Source organism: Vidua macroura, chromosome 11 (assembly GCF_024509145.1).
Source record: "Vidua macroura isolate BioBank_ID:100142 chromosome 11, ASM2450914v1, whole genome shotgun sequence".
NCBI classification, from domain to species: Eukaryota; Metazoa; Chordata; class Aves; order Passeriformes; family Viduidae; genus Vidua; species Vidua macroura.
The window spans coordinates 16,441,591-16,467,292 of record NC_071581.1 but is presented as its reverse complement, the minus strand read 5'-3'; the positions used below and the strand labels follow the sequence as shown (position 1 = coordinate 16,467,292).

The 25,702-nt window shown below is 46.5% G+C and overlaps 1 protein-coding gene across 1 annotated transcript in view; it reads left to right on the top strand.

Annotated features, from left to right (window-relative positions):
• Positions 1-25,702, top strand: part of NLRC5 (NLR family CARD domain containing 5) — a 34,455-nt gene that overhangs the window by 6,725 nt on the left and 2,028 nt on the right. Inside the window, 41 exon segments of the mRNA XM_053987786.1 lie at positions 336-2,085; positions 2,472-2,555; positions 2,909-2,992; positions 3,069-3,152; positions 4,657-4,746; positions 5,531-5,581; positions 5,919-5,984; positions 6,217-6,300; positions 6,643-6,726; positions 6,865-6,954; positions 7,526-7,591; positions 8,683-8,760; positions 9,167-9,250; positions 9,457-9,540; positions 10,514-10,603; positions 10,728-10,775; positions 11,237-11,305; positions 11,957-12,040; positions 12,774-12,857; positions 13,504-13,593; positions 13,703-13,765; positions 14,337-14,420; positions 15,040-15,123; positions 15,738-15,827; positions 16,730-16,795; positions 17,296-17,379; positions 17,455-17,538; positions 18,087-18,173; positions 18,613-18,693; positions 19,231-19,311; positions 19,706-19,789; positions 20,037-20,120; positions 20,631-20,714; positions 20,807-20,890; positions 21,556-21,639; positions 22,080-22,163; positions 23,009-23,092; positions 23,761-23,844; positions 24,606-24,689; positions 24,801-24,884; positions 25,388-25,471. Coding sequence (XP_053843761.1) covers positions 336-2,085; positions 2,472-2,555; positions 2,909-2,992; positions 3,069-3,152; positions 4,657-4,746; positions 5,531-5,581; positions 5,919-5,984; positions 6,217-6,300; positions 6,643-6,726; positions 6,865-6,954; positions 7,526-7,591; positions 8,683-8,760; positions 9,167-9,250; positions 9,457-9,540; positions 10,514-10,603; positions 10,728-10,775; positions 11,237-11,305; positions 11,957-12,040; positions 12,774-12,857; positions 13,504-13,593; positions 13,703-13,765; positions 14,337-14,420; positions 15,040-15,123; positions 15,738-15,827; positions 16,730-16,795; positions 17,296-17,379; positions 17,455-17,538; positions 18,087-18,173; positions 18,613-18,693; positions 19,231-19,311; positions 19,706-19,789; positions 20,037-20,120; positions 20,631-20,714; positions 20,807-20,890; positions 21,556-21,639; positions 22,080-22,163; positions 23,009-23,092; positions 23,761-23,844; positions 24,606-24,689; positions 24,801-24,884; positions 25,388-25,471 — 4,972 coding nt within the window.

Genomic DNA, 25,702 nt, shown 5'->3' with positions numbered 1-25,702 from the left:
GTGTTAAGAGGCCAGCATGGGTGAAGAGGCAGCTAGTGAACAGGGAATAATGTGAATAATACACAGATACCTAATTCTCATCTTAGAGATAGTAAGATTTAGTTTTCCTATAAAGCTGTCTCATCTTTTTCCTGAATGTTGTTCTTCTTTGGCCCCTGTGAAAAATTAGGGAGAGTTATAGGTTATTTTCAGGAGTTCAAAATTTGTCATTTCTACCCAGCAACCTCTGATCAGGGCCACTGTTTCTCTGCCTACAAGTGGTAGTATTTTGGATATGTTGTGACCCACAACTAACCTTTTCACCCTCACACCCCCTCTGTTGTCTTCTGTCTTAGATGCATTTGTGAAGTACCGGCATCTCCTCATCAATTCTGTCCGCCAGAGATACAGAAGCAGGAGAGCAGCAGAAGCAGAGGAACAAACACAGCCACTGCCTTTCAACCAAACCTTTGTCAACGTTGTCATTCATCAGAGCAAAGCCCCTCGCTTAAAAGAGAGAACAGAGAAACCCCGAGAGGACATGGCAGGTGCTCCTGAGGCAGAGGAATGTGCAGATACAGCTGTGAAAGTGTCAGATCTGCTCTGTAGTGAGGCCCCGCCGCACACGACGAAGGTGATTTTTTTGTTTGGAAAACCAGGTATAGGCAAGACCAGGCTAATGCACAGGATTTGTCAGAAATGGGCAGAAGGTGTCCTACCTCAGTTTCTCTTCATTTTCTTGTTTGAGTTTCGGCAGCTGAATTTGTTAAAAAGAAAATTGACCCTGAAGGAGCTTTTGTTTGACATGTTCCTTCAGCCAGAGGACAGCCCTGATGCGGTGTTCCAGGGCCTCCTGGAGAATGCCCAGCAGACACTGATCATCTTTGATGGCCTGGATGAGTTTGCAGCTAACATGGACGTGTTGTCCTCCTCTAAGAGAGGCCCAGCTCTTAGCTCCCCTATGTCCATATCCCAGCTCTTTGCTGACCTCTGCCACGGGAACCTCCTGCCTGGTTGCACAGTGTTGGTCACCAGCCGGCCTAAGAGGCTACCTGACTTCTTATTCTATACAGTAGGTGTGTTGGCAGAAATTTGGGGATTTGACCATGAGAAGGTGGAGGAATATGTTAGCCACTATTTCTGTCAGCATTCATTCAGAGAACAAGCTATTGCTCACGTGAAGAACAGCACCAAACTCCTCAGCATGTGCCTCATCCCTGCTCTGTGTAACATTGTGTGCATCTGCTTGGAGTATTTGTTCCTCAAACACCAGATGAGTGTGGAGCTTCCTCAGACTATGACACAGTTTTATATCAAAATGTTTCTCATCTTCCTGAACAAGCAGCAAGGAGACTGTGCAGGTGATGAGGAGACTCAGCTGAACTGTAACAAAAAGGCCATTTTGGGTCTGTTTGATCTTGCACTGAGAGGCCTGGAAGAGAAGAAACTTGTGTTTTATGTCAGTGATATTCCTGAGGATGTGAAGGAATTTGCTTCCTTGCATGGATTGCTGACTGTCTTTGAGGTGAAGACGAGTGGCACTTGCCCAGAGGTTGGCTATGCCTTTGTGCACTTGAGCTTGCAGGAGTTTTTTGCAGCACTGTGTCTCATGGTGAGCAGGAGGGTGGACAAGAACTACCTGAAGAAGAAGTTCTTCTTGAAGTCAAAGTGGACTTTAAAGACTGAGACAAAGACCGAGTTTACGGAGAGTTTTCACATATTTCTCTCAGGCTTGTCATCAAGAGAGTGTAGGACATTCCTCATGCTGCTGGCAGAGCAAGATGAAGCTTGGGTGCAGGAAAAGCAGGATGTGATACTGCAGTCCCTCAGGAAACTGGCAGCCACTCATCTGTCAGGGCCTAAGGTCCTTGAGCTCTGCCACTGCACCTTTGAAACACAAAACCTCGAAGTAGCCCAGCACATTGGGAGCCTGCTGAATTTCAAGTATGAGTTTAAAAACTTCAGACTGACAACGCTGGACATGTTGGCTTTGGTTTTTGTCATAAACTCGGGCCAGGATTTGATTTGTTTGGATTTTGCAGGATGTCTTGTGGACACTGACTGTTTGGAGGTTCTGGCTGGCTGTAAAAATGTGGAACACTTGAGGTAAACGCAGTGAATGCTGTGAGCTGCTGGGTGGGGTGAAGGGCTAAGGGACTGGAAGGTCAAACCTCAAGTTTTTTCTAGAACAGAGAGAGAGAGATGATGTGAGAAAATTTGATCAGAACAGCATAACTTCAGCACTGCAGAAATGTATGAAATAATGAATTTATGAGTGATTGAAGGATAATAAGGTGATAAATCCATTCTGGCTTTATTTCTGTTTGCTTTTCCATTTTGATTAAGGTGAACAACAGGGTAGTTAATGCAGTAGATAAGAGGGAAGATGACAGGCGTTTCTTTTCAATACAAAGGAAGGGTGAATCCTGCAAGCAAATGAGAATATCAGCTTTTGGTGTGTTTATCTTTTTCCCCTTTTCTTCACATTTTAGCTTTCGTAGCAGGAGATGTGGTGATGACTTTGCTGCTGCTCTTTCAAAGAGCTTAAAAGGAATGGGAAACCTGAAGAAATTAGAGTAAGTCTTTGCTTGTAACACCAGTGCCTTCTCCCTTCCTTTCTGTTCTCTGTTCAGTGACTTTGGCTCACCCCAGATTGATCTGTTCTGTGCAGGGTATGAGGGTAACAGTGCTACACAGAGCAGCACAGACACGTGTGGCTCTTGTTTTGTGCTGGCATCAAGAGCAATGTTGTGTTGCCCTGCTGGAAAAGGAGTGTGAAGTTGGGTGGAGGTGGCAGAGCCAGGCTGCTGCCTCAGTGTCTGTATGCTGGGCACATGGTGCAGGCATGGGTCTGAGACAGGCTTGCCATGTGCTGCAGGGGATCCTAGTCCTCCCTTTGCTTGGTTTGAATGATCCTTTCTCCTTCCAGGCTGACAGGCGGGAGCATCACAGCCGAGGGGATGACTAACTTGGTCCAGGCGGCATCACAGTGCCTCCAGCTTGAGGAAATAAAGTGAGTGTGTTGTGGCAACGACCATCAAATCAACCATTCCTTCCTCGGGATACTAATGAGAATGAATCCTGTGCAGCTTGCAGGGCAATCGGATTCGGGATCCAGAAGTGAAGAGGGTGATGGACCTGTTTTCCAGAATGGAAAAGCTGAAGAAAGTAGAGTGAGTAAAAATGGCTTAAACCTTGAACTTAAACCTGGGCTTCTGTGAAGCCAAGCATAGCACAGAGATGTGGGGCACTAAGCTGAGGCACAGACATTTAAGTGCCAGCAGGGCTGTGCTGGACTCAGTTTGAGATAGGCTCAGCCTCACAGTTCTTATCTTGTTCTTTTAAAATCATCCCAAGGGAGTCCTGGCACCACTGACACCTCCCCAGGAATTACAGTGCCTGTGCTCAGCTCAGTGCCTAGCTTGACTTTTCCTCTTCTTTTCCCCTTGGTGAGGTTCAGGTTGAGGTATCTCACCTCTGATTAAGGGAGGATGGCTTCATCAGAGTCTTCCCAGCCTTTCCAAGCCCTCTTCTCCTGTGCTGCTCCTTCTAACGCTCCTGTGGCCATCCAGAGCTGACTGAGAGGGACAGACTGCTAGCAAAACTCCCAGCATGGATCTGCAGCTTTTTAGGTGGAGAGAACCAGCCTGGCTGTAGGGGCAGTTGAAGCAGCAGCAGAGCTGCTATAAGTGCTGGAGTCTGAGTGTAGTTTGTGTGACAGGACAGGGATTGACAAAAAGCCATGGAGTCAGAGCACTCCCTGCCCACCCCAGCTGAAAGGGAGACACTCTGCTTTTAAAGATCTTCCACACATCCTCAGGTACAAGCAGGTGAATCCAAAATACCTGCAGTGATTGCTGGATCCCATCCAGGAATTAATCACTGCTTTGCAGTGTGGTTAGAAGTGTTTAAAAGCACAGCAGAAGGAGGGAGGAAAGGAGGAATGTACCTGCTGCTCTTGCTTTCCTGGGCACACTGGAAAAAATCTTGTAGGGAATGCCAGCCTGCCCCCAGGGAACAGAAAAGGCAGAAAACCAGTGTCATTTGTAATGCCCACTCCCTCACCCATCTCTATTACACACACAGTGCTGTTCTCAGGGATGGTTCCTTTGAGGCTCTCAGGAGTGGTGCCCCGTGGCCCTGGGAATAAGCAGAGGATTTGTAGAAGCAAGATTTTGTGTTTCATATCTAATGAGGTCCAACAAGTAATGAAATAGAACGAATGTGCAATTAAAGAATAAATCCTCAGAGGCTGGAGGATTGTGTTCAGGCCTCCCTGAGGCCTGAAGCCTCAGCCATATAAGCCTATAAGCCATAATTAAACTGGATTTGTTGTAGCGGGAGTTGAACTGCACTGTGGATCAGTGGTGTAACCTTGAAGGTATGAACTACCTCCCCTAACTAACCCAAAACTGGTTAATGATCATTCTGCTGCACGTGGAAGAGTTATCTCTGAGTCTAAATTCATGGGAGCTACAGCTTGCAGAGAAAGAACTGTGATCTGATAATGCTTTTGTTGAGTCCTAGATGGAAATTTCAGAAGTTTTTGAGAAATACCCTTATTAAAAGATCGTGTGCTTCAGGATGTTTGGGGAACAGAGCAGAGGGCATTTGTGTAACAAAAGAACATGCTGTGGGGTCCAGCAGCTGAGATGCTATTTTTCCTCATGTTCACAGCCTGAGCAACAACCATCTTTCCTTGAATGCTGTTCTCAGTTTGGCAAAGGAAGGCATCGCGTGTCAAAATGTTACGGAACTGTGTGCCAGGTATCACTACATGGGAGCTTTTACAAAAGCAAGGAGGTTGTCTCTTTAGATGCTGACTTCAAATGGACACTGTTTTTCAGCTAAATTGTTGGCTAATTGAAGTGAACAAAAATCAGTTTGACTCCTTTTTTCTTTTCTATTGGAAACAAAATGTGAATTCATCATACCATGCACTTCCTCTTTGTATTTTTAATAGGTCTTTTTATCCTTGGTGTATAAAACTGTTTGCAGGGTATGATATTTCTTCTTGTATAACAGAATTTAAACTTGCTTCTAAGCTCTGCAATATATCAGAAAGGAAATTCTGTACTAACTAGCATAAATTTGCTACCAGTCAGCTAAGTTTAGTGAAAATGTGTGAATTTAGCTCTAGCTCTGCATTCCTTTAAATTACAGGTTTAGGGGTTTTCATGTGTCTGGTGTGACAAAGGGTAGATTTTTTAAATCATCCTGGCTCTTGTGGTTGTCTTATGTTCTAAGTTTAACAGGCCAAAGTAATCCCTGGTGTAAGCCAAATTGGATATGGCTTTTTCTTATTTTTCTTGCTGGAAGGGAGTTCCTACTGAATCTTTTTCCAACAAACTTCTGGTCTTGCACTGAATGGAGTGTCCTTTGCCCTCTGAGCACGTGGCTGCTGCTTGGCTGTGCCAGAGAGCTGGTGAGGCTGATGTCAAGGCCGTTCTCAGCATCCAGGCAATAGCTTTGGTCCCTACCAAACACCTCTGCTAAACAAATGGCATCCTTCCACCTCTTCCCCTAATACTGATCTGGATCTCTTTTTCAGGGTGGACACCATGATTATTTATTTTTCTGGCGCGTCTGAGAAAGCTCAAAGGTGAGACACTGCACTTGTGGTTACGCTCTGTTCAGTCATGCTGATTGAAGCCATTGGTGTCACCATAAACCACAATGACAGCACAGCTGGTGCCCACTGCCCTTGCATCTGCCTGAGCAATGAGAACTGTAACAAAAATAGCTGGGTTTGCACCCACACCTACAGCCAGTTCCATAACAGCAGCTCTTTAGAGCCTGGGTAAGCTTGAGGCGCTGTGTTTCTATTGCAAAACTGCTGAAAGACATGGAACACAGACCTGGGGGTTTCTGCTGGGAAATATTAACTGGGACCCAAATTGTCAGATATTTTAAAAGCCAAATATTTTGCTTGTTTGCAGATCTCCGGATTTGAAGTTGGAAGGGAATAAAGAACACATAATTCCAACTAGACATGTGAATTTATGGTAAGAGTAGACATATAGAGTGCTGCTGGTGCATGTGATTTGCAGATATCAGGTACTGTAGAAGGGCCAGAGAAGCAGGTGTGTTCATCCTTAAAGACAGAGGATATTCCCACATGTGGAAAAGTTTGAAATAAACCTGAATCACTAAATAAAAATGACAATAGAAATCCTATCTGGCCCAGCCAGGGGCACCCCCATCCCCTCATTGCTCACCAAGCCTTCCTGTTCACAGCTTGCAGGATCACAGGCTGTTTTCCCAACATGCCAAGATGATTGTGGCCATTCTGCAGAGCTGTCCCTGTCTCTCTGAAGTGGAGTAAGTTCCTCCTTTCCTTCTTGTTGAGTGGCTGTAGGCAGGCGATGTGGGAGCAGGGGATCATAGGGTCACAGACTGGTTTGGGTTGGAAAGGGCCTTAAAGATCGTATATATAGATTTTCTAAAGCAAGATGGTTTGGGTCTAAAACATGAATCATGTTGCCCAAGGGCTAAAACTTTTTGTCTGAAGTTGATTCATGTAGAAATAAGCAGTGAAAATTGATCTGAGACAGAAGAACAGTCCAGGCAAAAAAGGAATTGTAGGAAAGAGAAAGCAAGCAGGTTTTGAGGGCTTCGTTTTTACTGCTCAAATCAGTCCCCACTAACTGGAAAATGCTTCAGTTTATCAGGCAACAAGCTTGGAGATGAAGGCTGCAGTTGTCTGCTGGAAAGCCTCCCCTGTATATCAATTTCAAAGCAGCTGAAGTAAGTGTTGCCTTGTACAAAACCAACCTGCCCTCTTCTGAAGGGAAATGGTTTTGAGCATGCAGAACACTGGTAGTTGCTTCCCAGGACAGTCCTGTGGGATTTCAGGGACCAGCTAATTGCCTTTTTCTTTCTTAGCCTCAGTCAAAACCGCCTCTCTGTCACTGGCATTTGCAGCCTGTTGAAGTCAGTAAATACCTGCCAGAAGGTGATGGAGCTGCAGGTCAGGTATGTCGGTCTAGAATCATGCCTGAGGTTAATCCCAATGTACAAGTCTGGGAGTTCTATCCTGAGGTTTTTGTTGAGTCACCTCAGGCGTGTCCCAGGGTGGTTCCTAACGCTGGCACTTGTGACACATGAGCTGATTGTACCAGGGCCATCAGCCACAATTTGAGTGCTTACAAAACTGCCTGTCCTTTCATGCATGGGGGAGTTTTAAAATGCTTCCCTGCTCTCTGCCTTGGGAAGTTTTGGAGACAGGATCTCTGCAGAGTATGAGAACTGGTGACACCTCCTGGAGCAGCACTGGAAGTTCTCCTCTATTACTTTCTCTTGAAAACACTCAAGTACAGCAATTTTGTCTGTGCTTTGTCTAGTGATTCAGAGAAACTGGATCATCAGATACTGCATAATTTGATCCAACCAGAGTTTAAAACTGATGGAGATGATTTTTTCTTGCTTTGGGAGTGTTTTAAGCACAAGTGATTGGTGTCACCAGAGTTTTGCAGAACAAAACCAAACAAGAAGTCCTGTAAATAACCAAACCAAGACATTGATTGATTACTTCTCTTCTTCACAGCCTTTGTCGTGATACTGCAGTCCTGAGGTTTAGAGAAGACAGGGAGTTTGCTTCCCTTCCTCCTAGGTAGGCTGTGTGTGCACAAATGCTGTTATCTCAGCATCCTGTTTAGTTCTTGCATCCTGTGTAGGTACCAAGGGTAACACTCTACTTCACAGAAGTTCCTGCCTCCCACCCCAACCCACAAATCTAAATGTAGAACTGTCTCCTGACTTCCTCAGCTGTTTGAAAAGTTGTCACTGCCTTCTGTAGTGTTTTATGTCTCTAGAGCACATTTCATCCCACAGCGTCCTAAGCAGAGCAGGCTGTTTAATGCCACCCGTGCTATCTGAGAATAGTGAGGGTAAAAAACCAAGTGAATGCCACCCCAAATTCTGAAAAGATTCACAGATCCCTGCAGTTCAGAACACTATGCATTCTTCATCATGGTACTCCTAAATCATGAGATGTTTGGAGTTTATTTTTTCCCCTCATAAAATTATGGTTAAAACAGCTCAACCCGAAGGTTTTGACCAAGAAATGGTTCCCTGTTGCTCCTGGAATTTTAGGTTCACTATTTATACCCTTGTTCTCTGTGGACTGGGCTCACTGTAAAATAGCATTTCCCATGGAATAACTGCATTCCACCTCTTAGCCAGAGAGAAACAGCAGCACTCTTACAGGCACAACCCAGTGGCTGTGCTTGAAAGAGAGTGACAGCCCGAGACAGGCAATCTGTGGACTCCTTTAAGGCACCAGGTGGCATTTCAAACTCTGATATTTTAGGTTTTCCATGCTCCATTTAGTTATGAATAGTCAGATTTAGTTACAGTTTTACTGTTTATAGTTGTAGCTTTTAGTTACAGTGTTACAGTTTGGTTAGTCATAGACAGTTCCATTTAATTATGAATAGTCAGATTTTTGTACAGGCTCTTCACAAAACTTATTTAGGCAAAAGCTAAATTCAGCAAAATTCAGCTGAATTCTCCATCAAACTTAGATAGAAATATCTCTTTGCCCTTCTCTCCAGTTGCCTGCATGTTCAAATATTTGGGTAGAAAAGGAGAGCTTGCAATTGGCAAGATACAGGCGTGGGCTGGAGCCAGGGTAGCCCCAGGGGTCTGCCAAACTGCTAAAGCAAAAGAGTTTCACCTTTGTCTGGTTTTGTGCTCACTTAGGGAAGAGCCTTTGTTCTCTACTGATGACCAAGAGCATGGGGAGGAAAACCAGACACCAACCACCTCCCAAAAAATAAGGTACCCTGGCCAATTTTCATTGTATTCCATGCGTGTCCCATTTCCAGTGTAACCTGCATCTCTAAGAGGTGACACAGGAGAATTGGGAATCTCCCAGCTCGGGGTGCAGCTGCCAGGGGAGCTGCAGGTTCTGCCCTGGCTGGGGGCAATGGCTGGAGCTCCTGGCAAGGGGCTGGGACCTGGTGCCCACCCTGTGCCTTACAAAGGACACAGGGACCTGCAGTGGGGGCTGGGGGTGGCCCATCACCTGGAGACTCTGTGGGAGCTGGTAAGCAGCAAGGTATTTCAAGGGGATTGTTTAATTTCGTTATTATCTCTTCACTGATTCTCTAGTTCTCAGAGTGAAGTTTACAACCTTGTTTGGAATCCTGCAGACCTGGATGATTTATTTCTTTTCTCCCCATAGACTGACAGACTGTAATTTTCAAGCCAGTGACCTGAAGAATGTGTGTGCAGTCCTGAAGGAGTGTGGCCACATCTCTGAGCTGGAGTGAGTCCTCCTTAGCTCGCGTGGTGTTCACCTGCAGTTATTTGGGATGCTGAGAAAATGCCACTTGTTTGTTCTGCAGTGCTGTACAGAGAGTGGGGTAGAGGCATAACCTGGTGGAAGGTGTGGCTGTACATACAGATAATAGAGCTGATGGTGCCTACTGTTTTTTTTACTGTGAAAATGAAATGCCTTTCTTTAAATCCTAGTCTATCACAGAATTATCTGGGAGATGAGGGACTTTTGCAGCTGTTTCAGTGCCTCCCAAAACTGAAAATGTTACGTTCTCTCAAGTGAGTAGCTCCTGTTTTTCCCTCATGCATGGACTGGGTTTTGTGAAGCACTGTTTGTGGAAGCACAGTGCACATTTGGAAAGGGCTCTTCACAATCAGTGCAGAATATTCTGTGTAGGGCAGATGCACTGTGCTGTCCCCACCTCCAGTCCAGAGCAGATTGACTCCACTTGAAGCTTGACTGAGATCAGTGCCCGAGAGCCTCTGTGCTCGCTCCTCCATGAAGGGGACAGGTGGTTTTCTGTCAGGTGTGGCTGCTTCTGAAACAGCCTGAGGTCTTTAGCAACTCACTGAATTTTTCCTCTTCAAGTTCCTCACTGGGAGGGGGAGCAGTCCTTCCTCTCCTGAGGGGAAGCTTGGAAGGAAGGGAAGTGCTGGGGAGATCCTTCAGTGGTGGAGTCTGAATTCATCTGTAGTGGTGGCTTGTGTTTATCTGGGTATTTCACCTGCACTCCCATTGCAAGGGCTCTGTACAGGACTGTGGCTTAAGGAGTATGGCACCATTCTGCATTCTTGAAAGAAATAGAATATTGAAGAAAAGAATATTGCTCCTGTTTGATTAATTGAACTTGTCTCAAGCCAAGACTGTTCCAGTTACAGACAATCTCACAAGAACAAGTTGCCCTGAGAGATGTGAATTCTGTGTCTTTGGAGGTGATAAAAACCCAGCTGTACAATGTCCTGAGCAGTCTCCTCTGTGCTAACCCTCCTCTGAGCAGGAGAGTTTCACTAGATCAGCTCTAGAGATCCATTCCAGCCTTGGTTATCCTGTGATTCTCTGAGCACTAAAAGTGAGGGATGAATTTATAATACATGGGAGTGAGCTGTGCCTGCAGAACTGCAGCAGGAAACACAGGCAGAAGCTGCAAAGCAGCAGCCCGGGAGTGCTGCACAAGGATCACTGTTCTGTGGTGTGGTGTTAATTTTTATCAGTTTTGCTTGCAACAGCTGATTTAATCTTTTCTTCCTGCAGGTTTAACAACAACCAGATCTCCCTCAACTCTGTGTTTTTCTTAGCTCAGTCATTAACTACACTGGAACACATTAAAACAATGAGCCTCAGGTATGGCCAGGAGTACTTTTTATATTCTTTTGCTATTTAAAACCTCAGCCTGTGGCTTTTGAGGAGTGATACAGGAGCCTGTGTTGTCAAACTCCGTGCTGATGATGTTCTTTTCTGCTTACAGCTTAGGACACACACAGGTGGTTCATCTGACCTTTTGGGAAAGAGTCAGGTAAAATCATGCCCACTCATATAAGTCTTTCAAACTTCCTGGGAAATTCTAAACAGAAGGTGATGTGTGGGTCCCCGAGGTGTGTCCTTAAAGAGGCAAACTCCAGCCAGGGTGGGGGAAGCCCAGTGAGCTGTTTCAGGGCTGATGGATTGGCAACAGCTGGAGGGCATGGAGCAGCCAGCAGCACCCAGCTGCTGAGACAGGCTGCAGTCATCTCCCTGCTGGCCAGGAAACTGCAGATGCCCAAGTGCTGAGTGGCTGCAGAGCTCTCTGGAGGCTGGAAGAGGGCTAATAAGGCTCTTTTTCTTCAGGGGATGGGGTGAACCTCATTCTGGCAGGTGGTGAGGGAAGGCAGATTGGAACAGGAGGCCACTGCCACCACCTCACCCCTTCATGGGGAGTTGGCTACACGGGGACAAGACCATCAGCACAGCTCATGGGCTAAACTGTTCTCTCCCCAGAAGTACCAGCAGATGGAGAAGTGGTTCCCTGGCACGTCCCAAGCAGGAAGCAAAAGGACAGTGCTTTAGGTATGGCAGCCCCGGCTTCCCTTTCCACCAGGACTGCAGGGAGAGATGATTGTGGGGGTCTGTGTCTTCAGGGCAGTGTGGTGTGTGGGACAGACCCATCCCTCCAGCTGTGTCTCCTCAGAGAGGAAAAAGTGCATCTTTTGCTTGGTTCAAGGGGCTTGTCTTGCTTTGCAGCAGAAGAAGCTTCTACCCATAAATAATGAGAGACAGATCTGTGTGACTGCTACATTCATCCCATGGAGACCTGCCAGTTTGTCACCCAAAAACGCTTCTAGGATTACCTTCCTGGAGAAGGACAGAGGAGGCACCATTTCCAGCCTTCCTCTGGGAGACAAGACAGTGCTGAGCAGGGAAAGATGCTGTCCAGTCTCCTGAGACAACTGAATCACCAATGATGTGGCTCTAGGGAGGCAGCACCCAAAGTACTGGCATTTTGGTGGACTGGCTCTTGAATTAGCTCAGGGATGGTGAAATCATCTGCTTGTCCCAGGTTTTGATTTCTTAGTCCTAGACCAAAGGTAGCAAGATGTATGTAGCAGAAGTGAGAGGGTCAGCGTGGGCCTTGTCCTGGGATGTGAGGCTCAGGGATAGGCAGGGACTGGTGGCACCCCGTGGTCATGTTCAGCTCCCTGAGTTCTTTGTTTGCTTCAGTCTCAGGGACTGCAGAGTGGGTCTGGAGGATGTGACCAGGCTGTGCCAGATACTGGCTCGCTGTCCCCAGCTGACAGAAATCAAGTAAGTCAGCCTGTCTGTCCGTCTGTCTCCCCAAGCCCAGACACAGATTTGATCTTCAAACCCCAGATCTGATGTTCAGTGTGGCAGCTGGTGTACACCAGCTCTCCTCTCACTACATCTTCACCCAGATACTTAGCTAAACCCAGACTTTCTACTGTCCTGTTTCAAAGAGAGCTTGGCCTCTCCTAAGTCTACCACATTGGTGTGTAAAGGCCCCAGAACATGTGTGTGTTCTCATAATCTTCCTCAGTCCTGTGTCTAGAAACAATTGTTGTCATCTGTTCCTCGAGACCTCAGCTTGTAGTACAGCCAGAGCAAGAGCTCCTGGCCCACTAAGCCATGAACTCTGCTCCTGAAGGGCTCATCACTCCAGGCAGGAGCTTGGCACCAAGAAAATTAGAAAGCTGGTCAGAACAAAAACTGAGTAATAGCAAATAAAGATAACTTAATTCCCCTACTGCCTGCATGAAAGACATCATTAGCATTACTTTGTAAATGTACAGTAATGGAAAAGTAAGACTCCTGAAACTGGAATGTTGATTGGCTGTAGGATGTAAAGAAACACAAAGATCAGGCTGTAAGGACTAAATCTTGCCCAATTTTCATGGCATTTCTGGACATGTCCTTTTACAGAATCTGCCCATTTGTGTGTGCATGTCCATGTAAGTGTTACAGAAATAATTAGGGATTGAACCAATTTCTCCTGGGTTTTGTTTCCATCCATGTTTTACAGTCTGTCTGGAAATTCACTGAGTGACCAGAGCATCGAGAGATTGCTGAGCTTTCTGCCATCCCTCTGTCATCTGTCACTACTGAGGTAATGTTTGGGGTCCCTGCTTTGACTGCTGCCATGAAACATTGTTTTGGAAAGTGTTAATACCACAGCAGACCTTAGGAGCATTAATCAGTAATTGTAAACTATCAAGCAAGGCAAAGAAAATGCAGAAATGCTTTCACACCCATTCCTTTCTTGTTTCTAAAAGTAAAGCAGCACTTTAATGATATTTACCAGAGGGCAATTCAGGCCAGGGAAGCCCTGTCAGGGGATAGGGCACTCCACTGTGTGGACTAAAAGACCCAGAAGGAGCTTGGCCATCTTTTGCAAGGTGTTGTAGCATGGAGGAGCTGCAGGGTCTCATGACAGAGTTTGCCCAGTCAGGAGGTTGCTTCCAGTTTGGGGTACCTCTAGTCCAGTAGCCCCAAAGGAGGAGTTGTTCAGTATAAGCCCTTGGTCTGTACTCCCTTTTTAGTCAAAGGGGATTAAAGGGGACTCTCCTTTAGGTAAAGGAGCACTGAGTACCAATGCTCAAAACTTTAGGTCCTTGCTCCCTCATCCTGAGTTAAATGGGATGTATCCAATCTTTTGTGTCTCAAAATGAAGAACAGGAAAATTGGGCTGTGTGTATGGGAGCCTCTCTTCTTAGGAGCTGATTTCAGTGTTTCTTCTCTCCCTTCCCTTACAGTATTAGGAAAAACTCCTTGTCCCCACGTTGTGCTGTTTTACTCCTCAACTCCATCAACCTCTGTGAGCGGATCAGAGTGGTGGAAGTCCGGTAAGACACTCAGACTGTTTGGAGCCCAGCAGCTCAGCCCTAAAGGGCCTACAGAGCCTGTCATCTTTGGAGATCAGTGCTGAAGGACTGTCTTTTGTGTCTGCCTCAGGTCAAGTGAAAATGCCTTCTTGCATTTAGGAGCGAGCATGCAAAGCCAAAAGACATCCTGCAGGTACCGGCGTAGAGCACTTTCTGAATTCACTGTGGGTGGGTTTGAAGCACAAGTGCAGGGAGCCAGGTTTCCTCTTGTATTGAGAATTCATGGGCTGGTGGCCAAGGAGCTCGGGCTATTAGGTTAAGCTTTAGGGCTCAATTCATCTGCTTAAGTGCAACTCAGAACCATTTGGATGCACTGGGATGGCAGAGGCCAGGGCTTTTCTTTTTCTCCTTTTTTTCTGAGCTGCTTATGATCATCTTGAGTTGCTTGAATTCTGCTGCACGAGCAGCTGAATTGAGGCCCCATCAGTGCATTTTTCAAATGTGTGCCTCAAATTCTGGGGGATAACTCCACATAAACATCTGTGTGATGCGAGATGTGTCTGCAGCCTCTCTGGAGTGATGGCTCTGGAGTGCCCCTGGACAGGATCCTGTAACGTGTCTCTGTCCCAGAGCCAAGGAGATGGCAAAAAAAATGTGAATGCTGCACAGAGACTGGTGTGCAGGTGCAGCTGCTGGTGGGCAGTTCTCAGTGCTCAGGCTGAGCTGGTTGCTGGCCATGCTTTAACTCTTGCTGTCTCACACAGGCTGACAGGCTGTGCCATTGGAGAAGGGCAGGTAGAGGAGCTCTGCAGCATCCTGGAGCAGCACGGGTGGCTGGCAGAAGTAGAGTAAGTGGGGCTTGGGGTGTTCCCAGGATCTGGGGCAGGATCACTGGGGGAGAGCTGTGTTTGTGGGGCTCAGCATTGCCTGGAGTTTCCCAGCCTGTCTGCAAGGGTACGTGTGCTCATTCAGACTGCTGAGAAACACAATCAATTGGAAATTATACAGGTCCTTTTCAGCTGATGGGACAGCTTCTTTGGGATTTTCACTCCTTTACTGTTTGGAGGCATTTGTTGTTTCACCTGAGCTCTTCATTTGAGCTTGATCTGGAGCTTATGCATGAGGTAATTTCATAAGGCAGCAATTCGTTTTAAACAGACCTTTTTTGGCTAAGCTAGGATTTAAGTGCAGGAAATTTGAGTTTTTTCTTTAAAGCTTCTCAGAGGAGTGTTGCTGTTTAAAAGAAATATAGAATTATAGAATACCTTTTTTTTTAGAAAGGCTCTTTAAAGGCTATCTAGTCTAACTGCCTGTCATGAGCAGGGACATCTTCAATTAGATCAGGTTTCTCAGAACCCTGTCCAACCAGGCCTTGAATATTTCCAGGCACGGGGAAACCCCCACCTCTCTGGGTAATCTGTTTCAAAGGCTGAGTTTTAGTTGGCCACATGTTCTTCTGCCTTTCAGTCTCTCCAGGAATCAGCTGGGAGATGAAGGCCTGAGGTGCCTCTTGGACCACTTGCATCGAGTGCCTGGCACCTGTTCCCTCAAGTAAGAGAACACACAGTGAATCCGAGGAGCAGAAGGGTGTTGGTGTGATCCTCCACGAAGCTGCTGCTTGTGCTTCTTGCCCTCTCCTGCCTTAGGAGGAAAGCTCTGAGTGAACTATGAGCACAGCTCAAGGCCACCAGGCTGTGGTGACTCAGGGTCTGACCCAAAACCTGCTGAAAATAAGCAAAAATCTTTTTAGTAGTGCCAGCAGGAAATAGCAATGCCCGGAGTGGGGTGGTGTGACAGAAGTTGACCCAGTCCCCAGAGCTTTCAGTTCATCACTCTTCTGGCTGTGGTGTCCTCTTTGAGTAGCTCAAGACCCACAAGTGCTGTGAGCTGAGCTGTGTGAGCTGAGCTATGCCCTCCCCCAGCCTCTCCCCTTCCCTTTCTGGTGGGGCAGTAAATGTTCCAGCTGCTGCTGCCTCTGTAGTGCAAGAGGAAAATTGCATTGGCTGTGTCCCCCAAGTCATCAGCGCTGCCCTGGGGGAGTTCAGTGACTGAACAAAGCTGAAGGGGCCCAGCTTAAGCCAACTTAAATTTTGCTTCTGTGCCTGAGGAGCCTGGGGACAGCCCTGACTCCTGACACGTGAAAATCCTTCCTTCTCTCTGTGCAGTCTCAGCCATAATGGGATTTCTCAGGATGGGGTCCTACATCTCATAAATGCCTTTGTCACATCTGGAAACACCACTGAAGTTCAAGTCAGGTGACTGTTTTAATTAATTCATTAATTTCTGAGTCTTCCCTGCTTGCTTTCCTCTTAATTATTGAAAGTTTGTGATCTTCAGGTAAGAAAGATGAGGACCATGTTTTCAACTGCCTAAAGCTTTGCTTTATGTCCATTTTGAATGGCCAAACATAACTGCCAAGCAGAACTGCCATTCCAAAGGGCCAGGCTATTTTTGTGTAGAGACACAGATATTCAGCTGTACCAACAATTATTGTCATGTATGTATCTGTTAATGAACCTCTTCTGGGCAGGAGCCAGCATTGCTCTCTAAGGTTCTCTTCAGTATGTTGAGATTTCAGAGGCAATAGAAAGCAATTTCCCACGTTCTTTTACTTGGATTTGCATTTTATCTCCTTTCCTCTCGGGCAAAAATATCCCATGGGCTCTGGGCCTGTTGCTCTGGCACAAAGTGCTTTTCTCACAGATTCCAGTCATGAGACTGGGCTGTGCTGCACATCTGTGGGACCTGATCAGTGTTTGTGTTCATGGGACCAGCTGGTCTGTCCTGAACCATTTTTAACCAGGAACACTTCCATTCATTCCTGCACTTAGGTGTGGCTGCTGAATCTTTGGGCTACTTTAAAGTTGTACCTCTCCCCAGAGCTCAGCAGAGAGTGCAGAGGAGGCAGATAAAAGCAGGACAGGTCACAATTGCTTTTCCAAACACCAGTGCTGCCTTTGGGCCAATTTAGCAGAAGTGAGACCTTATTGAAGCATTTCCCTGGGCTGGTTTATCTTAGGGAGGGGTGAGCTGTGCCAGGTACCTCTGTCACTGCTGTGCTGGATTATTTTCTGGAGTTTGGTATCATTAAATTCTGAACACTGGTAAAAGTAGTAATTTGCCATCTAAATTTTACACTCATGTCTTCTCTGTGCAGTTTGTGCTCCAAAGCAACTTTAATCATCAAGCTGACAAGCGGACATGACCCAAGAAAGATTTTGAGGTAATGTTACAGACTTTTTGTGGTGATTTCTTGGGCAAAGGTGGGGTCCTTTTTTGAGGGACAAGACTGACAAAACATCTTTTTGCTCCTGATATGGTGATATTTTGCACTAATAGCTGATACATTTCCTTTGACTCACCTTGTGAGAAGAACTTTCTCACATCACAGAGAATCCCACATCCCTTTCTCTCTTTGCTTCCCCACTGTCTGTTCCTCACCTGGGCACCTGTAGGTGTTCCTACAGTCACAGGACAGGGTCCTACAAAAAGCAGTGCCTTTATAGCAAACAGGTATGTTCTACCAGAATATCTCAACAGATGCTTTTGAAGTGTTGCCACAGTCTTCTTCTTTTTTTTTTTTGGAAACTCTTAAAAGTGTTTAAGGCTTTTGTGCCATCCTTCTTTCTCTGTGGGGTTAGGCTGTGCTGCCTGATATTTCCAGCTCAGAAAGCCTGAACTGTTTGTGATGAATTAAGGCTGTTCTCTTTCCCATCCTTTCAGACTGGCAGAGTGCAACTTTCAGCCAGAGCACTTGGAAAAGTTGTTCTTGCTCCTGGAAAAGTGCACCAGTCTGACAGAGTACACGTGAGTTAATGGCTCTTGGACCCGTTTGGGGGGGTTCATTTGTGAGCTGTTCATTACAGTGAGCTTTGGTTCTAGGTCCTCAAATAACAACATGACAGTCCAAGCTGCAGAAAGACTTCTGCATTCCCTGAGGAAAGATCTGGGGCTGCTGAAAATCAGGTACTGTGTTGTTGTCCTTTTTTAGATACTGATCTGAGACTGGTCTGATCTTCTAAGATCTCCTTTCATCAAAAAAAAAAAAACCAAAAAAAAAAAAACAAAAAAAAAAAAAACAAAAACAAAAAAACGAAACCAAAAAAAAAAAGTGAACTGTGTTTCTTCCAAAGGCAGGGAGCACTGGCCTGAGAAATTCCCATGGCTGACTCGGTCATTGGTGTTTGGCTTTATCTCCTTGATCCCCACTGAGCCTGGTGTAGAGCTCTGGCCATAAACTGCCAGCCTCACAAAGAAGGGTGATAATTCTGGTGGACACATTCCTACTGCCAGAGCATCCTGCACTTTGCCTGGGTGGCAAATTCTCCCCTCCTCTGCAGGGAAGCTGGGCTACTTCTGCCTGCTCCCAGGCTGCCCTGTCTCCCATGCAGACATTGCTCTGCTAAGCCAAGCAGCCTTTCCACGTGTTTGGAGCGTGGAACACTCGGCTGGCAGAGGCAGAGATGGATCCAAGTGTGTGAATGAAGCAGAGCTGCCTGTGTTCTGCTTTGCAGCATAGAAGAGCCATGGGTGTGCAGAGAGAGAGTCGTGACCCTTCTCGAGCTGGCTGTCCAGGCCTCTGGAAACATTACTGAGATCACGTGAGTGGCACTGCAGGTTCTGGTCTTCCAGATATTTTCTTTTAGCCTGATACTCTTAAGGAAATTAGGTTGAAGCCAGCACTGGTTCTTCTGTTGTTTATTCACTATCTCCAGTGCATTTGTGATTTTTTGCCCACTTGAACCAATTTTAACCCAAATGGCTGGTGGGTAGAAGTGCTTAGAAGGTTTGTGGTCACACAGCTCAGAAGGTTTAATGGGAAGGAGACCATTTCCTGGTTGCCCCTGGGAGAAAGGGTGCCAAGTTTAGGCTGGTTTTGGAGCTAGTTTAAACATTACAAACCTCTTCAGACATGGGTGATTAGCTTTCATGTGCCAGCATTGCCCTGTCCCATTCAGTCCTCCCGATTTTTGGAAAATAGTATTTTATTCCCTCAGGAGCTCACAGGTTTATGCTGTTCTCTAATCTCTAACTTTTCAGGATATGTAAAGACAAAACCCTCTTCCAATTAGTCATAAGATTCCCACACTGCCTGGAGAAGACAGAATCAGTCGTTAGCAGGTGAGAAAGCAACCATTTATCATTATTTTCTGCTTGTTTTGAATTTCACTGGGGGATGAAAAATATCTTCAGAGTGTCTAAGGCTCCATGGGTTCAGCCTCAGAGTGCCTCTGTGCCACACATGTGGAAGAAACCTTAAGCATGTGCATGGTCCTTTGGGCTGCTGTCCTTCAGGCCCACACTGGACCTAAACAAGGCAAAAAAATCCATCTGCCTTCCTGGGAGCAAACAGGAATCAGGAGCACTTTGAAGACTCTCAAGACATGCTGGTTTCTGCATGAGAGTGCAGAGAGAGCAGCATCAGTGTCCTTTTCCTTCTGTGCAGCTGAAGGAAGAGGCAGCTCTTGTCCTGGGCAGTGGGGATGGGCTGTGTTCCTCTGCATGGACTGTGACATAAATGGGACATGGCAGGAAAGCCCCAGGTGGGCTCTTGAAAGCCCTGATCTGTCCCTAATTGTGTCCCTGGGGGGCACCAGATGCTGCACTGGGCTCTGCTGATCCTCACTGACAGTTGTGTTGTGTGTTTGTGTCCTGCAGACTGAGTCTGTGCAAACCAGAAATGAAGCACTCCTTCTGCCAAAGGCTTTGTGAAAAGTGTGCTCAGCTTCAGCAGCTGAGGTGAGTTACCAGGTGGTGTAAAGGATTTTTAGGGAGGGGAGCAGCTTGTCCTGGTGAGTGCAGCACTCTGAACACACAGTAGGGCACGAGAGAGGCCAGTGCAAGGTCCCAGTCCCTGGCTTTGGGTCCCCTTCTTGGAGTGTTTGAATGGAAAATAGGAAAGACTTGTAGACCTGGTGGCTTGCTGGGGTGTCCTCTGAAATCACCTCACTCTCCCAGTGCCCAGATAAGCTATACTCACTCACCATGGCTGGGAGCTCCCATGGGACATTGCCAAGTGTCAGTGTTGGGTCACTCCTTCAAGGTCCCAGCCCTGCTGTGCCTTAGCTGTGGGCTTGGCACAGAGCTTTTGCCACACTGGACAAAGCCCAGACCTGTCGTTCCCCCCTTGCAGATGGTCTCACATGGAACTCCAAGAGGATGAAGCAGAAATGCTAGTCAGGATTTTGCTGCCCCTTCCAGAGCTGAAGACGTTTGGGTATGTGTGACTTGGGTGTGTGTGTCCAGCTGTGACCTCTTCCACACATTTATTATTTGTTCAATCCTCTGCCTCAGGCCAGTCCTCTTAGTCCTGCACACACGGGGTGTGGAAATCTCTCCAAACTTCCTGGTCCCTGTCTGTGCTGTCTGGGATTTGGGATGGGGCAGTTTTCCTGTCAGTGGAGTAAACTCTGTCTCAGTGTGCTGAGACCTAATCTCCTCATTTGATCCTTGCTGTTTTGCAGGCTGACCTCTAGCAGTGTTGCACCAGCTGGAATTGATTATTTGATCTCAGGCTTGCAGAATTGCCAGGCCATTGAAGAACTCAAGTGAGTGTGTTGTTGCCAGGCTGACCAGAGGCTGCCAGGTCTTTCTAGAAGCTTTAGTTAAACTGCAGCCTCTCTTCTGCATGTACTGTGGACAGATGTACTTTTCCTGATGGCTTCTGATGGGGAAGAAGCAACAATTATTTTATATTTGCAATGAACAGTGAGTGGGAGAGACAGAGATCAGTAGTCTGTGGCAGAGAATTCCAGTGGAGAATCAAATGTTTTGGCAGTGTTTTTTTTTTGCATGGATCTTGTTGCCTTGTGGTCACAGTGGCACCTTGTTCCATGAGGGGCTGGGCTCTTGCTCCAGAGGTTTGGTGTTCTGTTGGTATTTTATTAGAATCCAGACAGGTCCATTAGAATTGCATTAAAGAACAAAACTGAAATTACTCACAGGGACTAAAATACACTCCCCCACCTCTCCCACTCCTGTTCTGCTCCCCTCTGTGCTGAGTGCTCACACGACTGTCCCTGGGGAGTTAATTGTGCCTTTGTTATTTCATCCTTCAGCCTGGGCTACATGAAACTCAGCAGTGCTGCCATCCCTGGGCTTGTGCTGGGCCTGTGTGAGATGCCATCCCTGAAAAGGCTGATGTAAGTATGTGACTGCAGCTGGCCTCTGGCCCAGCCTGGGATGCTGAGTAGCAGCAGCTGAATGTCCATTTTCCTGGGGATGTTGTTTCCAGCTTGAACCACAACAGTATTGGTAACGATGGCTGCTCCAGACTGGCAGAAGCCTTGAGGAAAATGCACAACATGGAGGAAATCAAGTAAGTTTCTCCTTTCTTGCAGAGAGGTGACCACTAGTGCCAGCATTTGGAGAGAACCAGATGTGCTTAAACACAGTATTGTAACAAAAGAAGGGAGGTTGCAAAGTGCTCATGTATGAGGTACCTTGGACTAGAGGAAATCAGAACTTAATGTTCAGAAAAGGAAACTTTGGTCTTACCCCACTCTCCTGCACTCATGTAGAAAATGGATTAAACAGAATTTAAATCTTCCCTAGGATCCAGAATAGGACTAAGATTCCCTTCTGTCCTGGGAAAGCCTCAGACCCAGCATTTGCCTGAAAAGATCTGTACTGGAGCCAACCCCAGGCTTGCTCTGCTTTCTCCCTCTCTTGCCAGATGCTGTCCATTCTCTGCTGTAGCAATCTGTAAAATAATAACCACCTGTCTTCATCCTGACTTGGTATTCTGGCTGAAGTAATTTCCCACCTGTCAACAGGATCCAGTGATTTTAATTGTTCTTTGCAATTTTTTAAAATTCCTCATTAACACCTATTAATTTTCTGTGAGATAGTTGAGATAAACAGCTCTTTGATTCTGCTGGCAAGGCCTGAGGTGTCATCCAGCAAATGGGACACATTAAATAAGATCTTGCATTTTGCCTGCCATTTTCCTTTACAACACAGCCTTCCATCTCTTCTTTAAAGTTTAAGCCACAACGAGATTGGATATCCAGGCCTGATAAATCTTGCTGCTGTCCTGCTGGAAATGCAAAACCTGAAGAAAATCGAGTGAGTCCCTTTGTTTTATTTGAGCTGTTTTGGTCATGACCATGGTTGGTGGGGAAGCCTATGTGGGAATCCCTGGGCAGGGCTGAGACACGGATTTTTGAACTGTTCCTTCTCCCAGGGAACAGAAATTAGAGCATCCAGGCTCTTTGTTAGGCTCAGCTCTTGGGGTACACCTTGTAACTTTTTGAAATGAAAAACCTGGAAATGACTTGGAGTAAGAAAAGGAAGTTCCCAGTTCTATCTGTGAGAGGGAAAACTGCTCCTTCCCCAGAGTACCTGCAGGGCCAGGAGTTACTCAGCACTTGACAAAAGAACCTAAAAATCCCCAGACCATTTCCCAGGGGCCCGAGTCTCCCATCACAGCAGGCAAACAGTGAAATATCTTAAGCTGGTACATTCTGGCTCTCATTTAGGCACTGAGAGTCTCATGTTTATTTTAGCCTTTCAGGGAACTGTCCTAGTCCTGCTGGAGGGGAAAAGCTGGTGGAAGCTCTTGCCCATTGCAAGCACATCAAGGAGTTACTGTAAGTGTGTAATTTCAAATATACTTTTGGGAAGCTGGGCAAAAATCAAGGCATAGAAATCTGATATGGCTCCGATAAAGCCAAGATCAGTTTTACCACTTGATTCTTGTGAGAGCAGGGTAAAAACTCTGCTACACACCATAGAAATGTCTGGTGCTGGGTGTGGAAGGTTTGGGGATTGGTTGCTGGATTGTCTTGAAGATTTCCAAGAACTGTGCAGTCTGCATTAGTGGATAATGGATTCAGGAGCTGAATCTGCAGGTTTATAGGCAGTGTCAGGAGCTGTTCAGTGCCTGTTTGCCCAAGGTATCACCATGTATCTGTCTGGCTGCAAAAATGGAGAGAAGTGGACAGACAAAGGCTTTACACAGTCAGATCTATTGATGTTCGACTCCAGACCAGTTTAAAGAATGTATGTGCCCTGCCATATTAAATAGATAAAATTTAAAAATAACAAATAAGGAAAAGTTACAGTTAAACTACTGGAACTGTCCTTGTAACCTTCAGATGAGGGTGTGTGTACTAAGGGCACACATGAAAAAGTGCAATTTCAGTTCAATTCCAGCTCAGGTTACCCAGGCAGGAAGGGAGACAAGTGTGCTTCTGGGAAGTGCAGCTCAGTTTTGCTTTCCTGTTTAACTTCTGCTGCAGGATTTCAAAACCTCATTGTTTCTTCCTCCCACCCTCAGAGTCCTTTGAATCAGGCACATTAGGTCCTTTCAGCACAGTCCCAGGCACATGTGGGTGAGGAATGGGGGTCACACATCCCTGTGGGGGTGACACACAGGTGAGGAATGAGGCTCTGGACTTCACTGCCAGTAACATTTCACTTCTGCTTCTTCCAGACTATCAAGGAATGGTTTTGGAGACAGGACAGCAGTGACACTTGCCCTTGGTCTGCCTCACATGACCAACCTGAAGATCCTGCAGTAAGTGTCAGCCTCTGCCCCAGGAAGGCTGGATATCCTGGGGAGTAGGGGGATTGTTGAAAGAAGGAATGGGAAAAGGCATGGGCACTGGTTGTTTAGAAAGTAATTTCAGTGTCCCAGGATTGAGAAACCTTCCACAATTACTCTGCTGTAAGAGTCACATAAACTCTTCTTGCTTAATCTCTTGCAGCATTAGCTATAGAGATTAACCAGGAAGAGAGTATACAGTAAAATAAGCCTTAAAATTGATTTTGAGTGTGGTGGTTTCTGATGCCTCTGGTGGAATGTAAGCATAAGGATGAGCATCTTTTATGGACCCTCACTTTTTTGTGCAGGCACCTCTGAGTCATTTATTTTCCCTGAACTCAGTGTTACTGTATTTTTAAAACTTTTGTGTGAGTCTTTCCAGGATTCTAACATGTAGGACTTTCTTGTACTGTTTTATAGTAACAAAGCAAGAAATGGGTGGCTAGAAGTGCTCACTGGGTTCAGTTAGCCTAGAGGCATCTCTTCCAGCCTGTGTCTAAGATGTCATCAAAAGATAACTTAGAAAAGGAAGCCCAGTGGTAGGACTCCATCTCTGGTTAGGTTCTTGGCCGGTTAAATATGAGCTTCTGTTACAACTTTATTCCAAAATAATCCTCCAATGCTTATGTTTCCTTGGTTAGCTTCCAGAACAATAACATCAGGCAGGCAGGAGGGCTGGAGCTGGCCAGAGCCCTGGTGGTGTGTGGGCTGCTGGAAGAGATAAGGTAGGTCATGGCAGGTGCCTAACACATCACAGGCTGCTTTGGGTTGGAAGGGACCTTTGATGATCACCTCGCTCCACTCCCCCTGCCATGGGCAGGGACGTTTTCTACTGGAGCAGGTTTCTCCAAGCCCCATGCAGCCTGGCCTTGGATAATTCCAGGGATGGGATATCTACAGCTTCTCTGGGAAACCTGTGCCAGGGCCTCACCACCCTCACAGAGAAGAATTTCTGCTTCCTAATATCCAATTTAATCCTCCCCTCAGCTTGAAGCTCTTCCCCCTTGTCCTGTCTCTCCATGTCCTTGTCCAAAGGCTCTCTCCAGCTCCCTTGCAGTCCCTTAAGGTGTTGGAAGGTCTTTTTCCCATTCTCCCTTACTGTAATTTCCTCTCAAGTCACACCAGTCATTAACTCCAGTATAACTTTTTATTTCCAGTTTCACATGCAACACATGATGTGCTGCAGATCTGTCCTTCTTTGGTACAGGTATAACCCCATATTTCTGTCTGCAAGCAATTCCCTGCTGCAGGGACTGAGGTTGTGAGCTACAGCAGGGCTGTCACTCCCATTGTACCAAGCAGTGAATTGAATTAAATTTGCTGTTTACCAATCTGGCTCATCCCTGCTGTCTACAGAGTCCTCACTTAGTCTGGGTAATAGTTATTAACTTGCTAGTTCACCTGGTTATGTTTTCATGGTGGCTTTTCTCTGACTGTACCTGCTTTTTCTGCACCACTCAAAGCTTTTCCATCATCACTCTTGCAGTATAGCAGAAAATGACCTTGGGGAACAGAGTATCCGTGCCCTGTCCGAGGGGCTGCCGTGCTTCAGACACCTCCGGAAGATCGAGTGAGTGCCGGGGCGTCGGGGGCAGAGCACGGCAGGACGTGGTGCTGTGCTCCCCACAGCTCTGACACCAGCACACCATGCCCTCTGTTTGCTCTCTCCCTGCTGCTTCAGCTTGAAATTCTGTGGAATCACTGATGATGCTTCAAAATCGCTCTCTCTCGGCTTCCGACAGTGCCCTTCCATGGAGGAGATAATGTGAGTGTGGGGATGGGTGGGGAGGCTTCAGCACACACAGGTCACTCTCATTTTAATGCCTGCTCCTGTTTGGAAATGCAGGCCACTTCTCACCCTGCTGAATTCTTGTTAAAAGCATTTTATAATACTTTCCACCGAGTACATTTCGGTGGTAAATGTACCAGTAATTTACTAATTAATGAAATACACTGCTAAAAGAAGTCATGGGGTAAAGCTGTGTGCTCAGCAGCCATTTCCAGCTTTCACATCTCATTCCCTGGGCCTGCAGGACTCTGACATAACCACAGTCCTCAGACATTCCTTGGTGTCTTATCATACATGGAAATATGTGATGAAATGGAGGAAAATCCTCAAAATTAAGCTTGTAATCCAGGGGAATGTTTACCTGTCATGATAAGAGGGTGATTAGCTCTTGCAAAAAGGCTAATCCACGAGGGGTAATGTCACAGTAGTGGCACCAGCGTTCGTCCAGACTCACAACTGGGATTTCTTGTCTGCCTTAGACTGTCTTGGAATGCCCTTGGAGATGGAGGAGCCCGAGAGTTGGCCACTGCTCTCCCAAAGATGGAAAAGCTGAAGGTGTTAGAGTGAGTACAGCCCTGAGAAACACCCTGGGAAGGCTCATTTTTCTGTGACTGAGCCTTCAATCACAGGACTTCCAAAAGGGGATGTACTTTAGGAGCAGCAGGCAGGCTTCTGCAGTTTAAGCTCCATGCACCAAGGGCCAGCCTTGCCTGGCTGATACACTTGAATTAACACTTATTTTACTTAAGGTGATTACAACATGGGACAATTCAGCTGTTTTCCACTCTGGATTT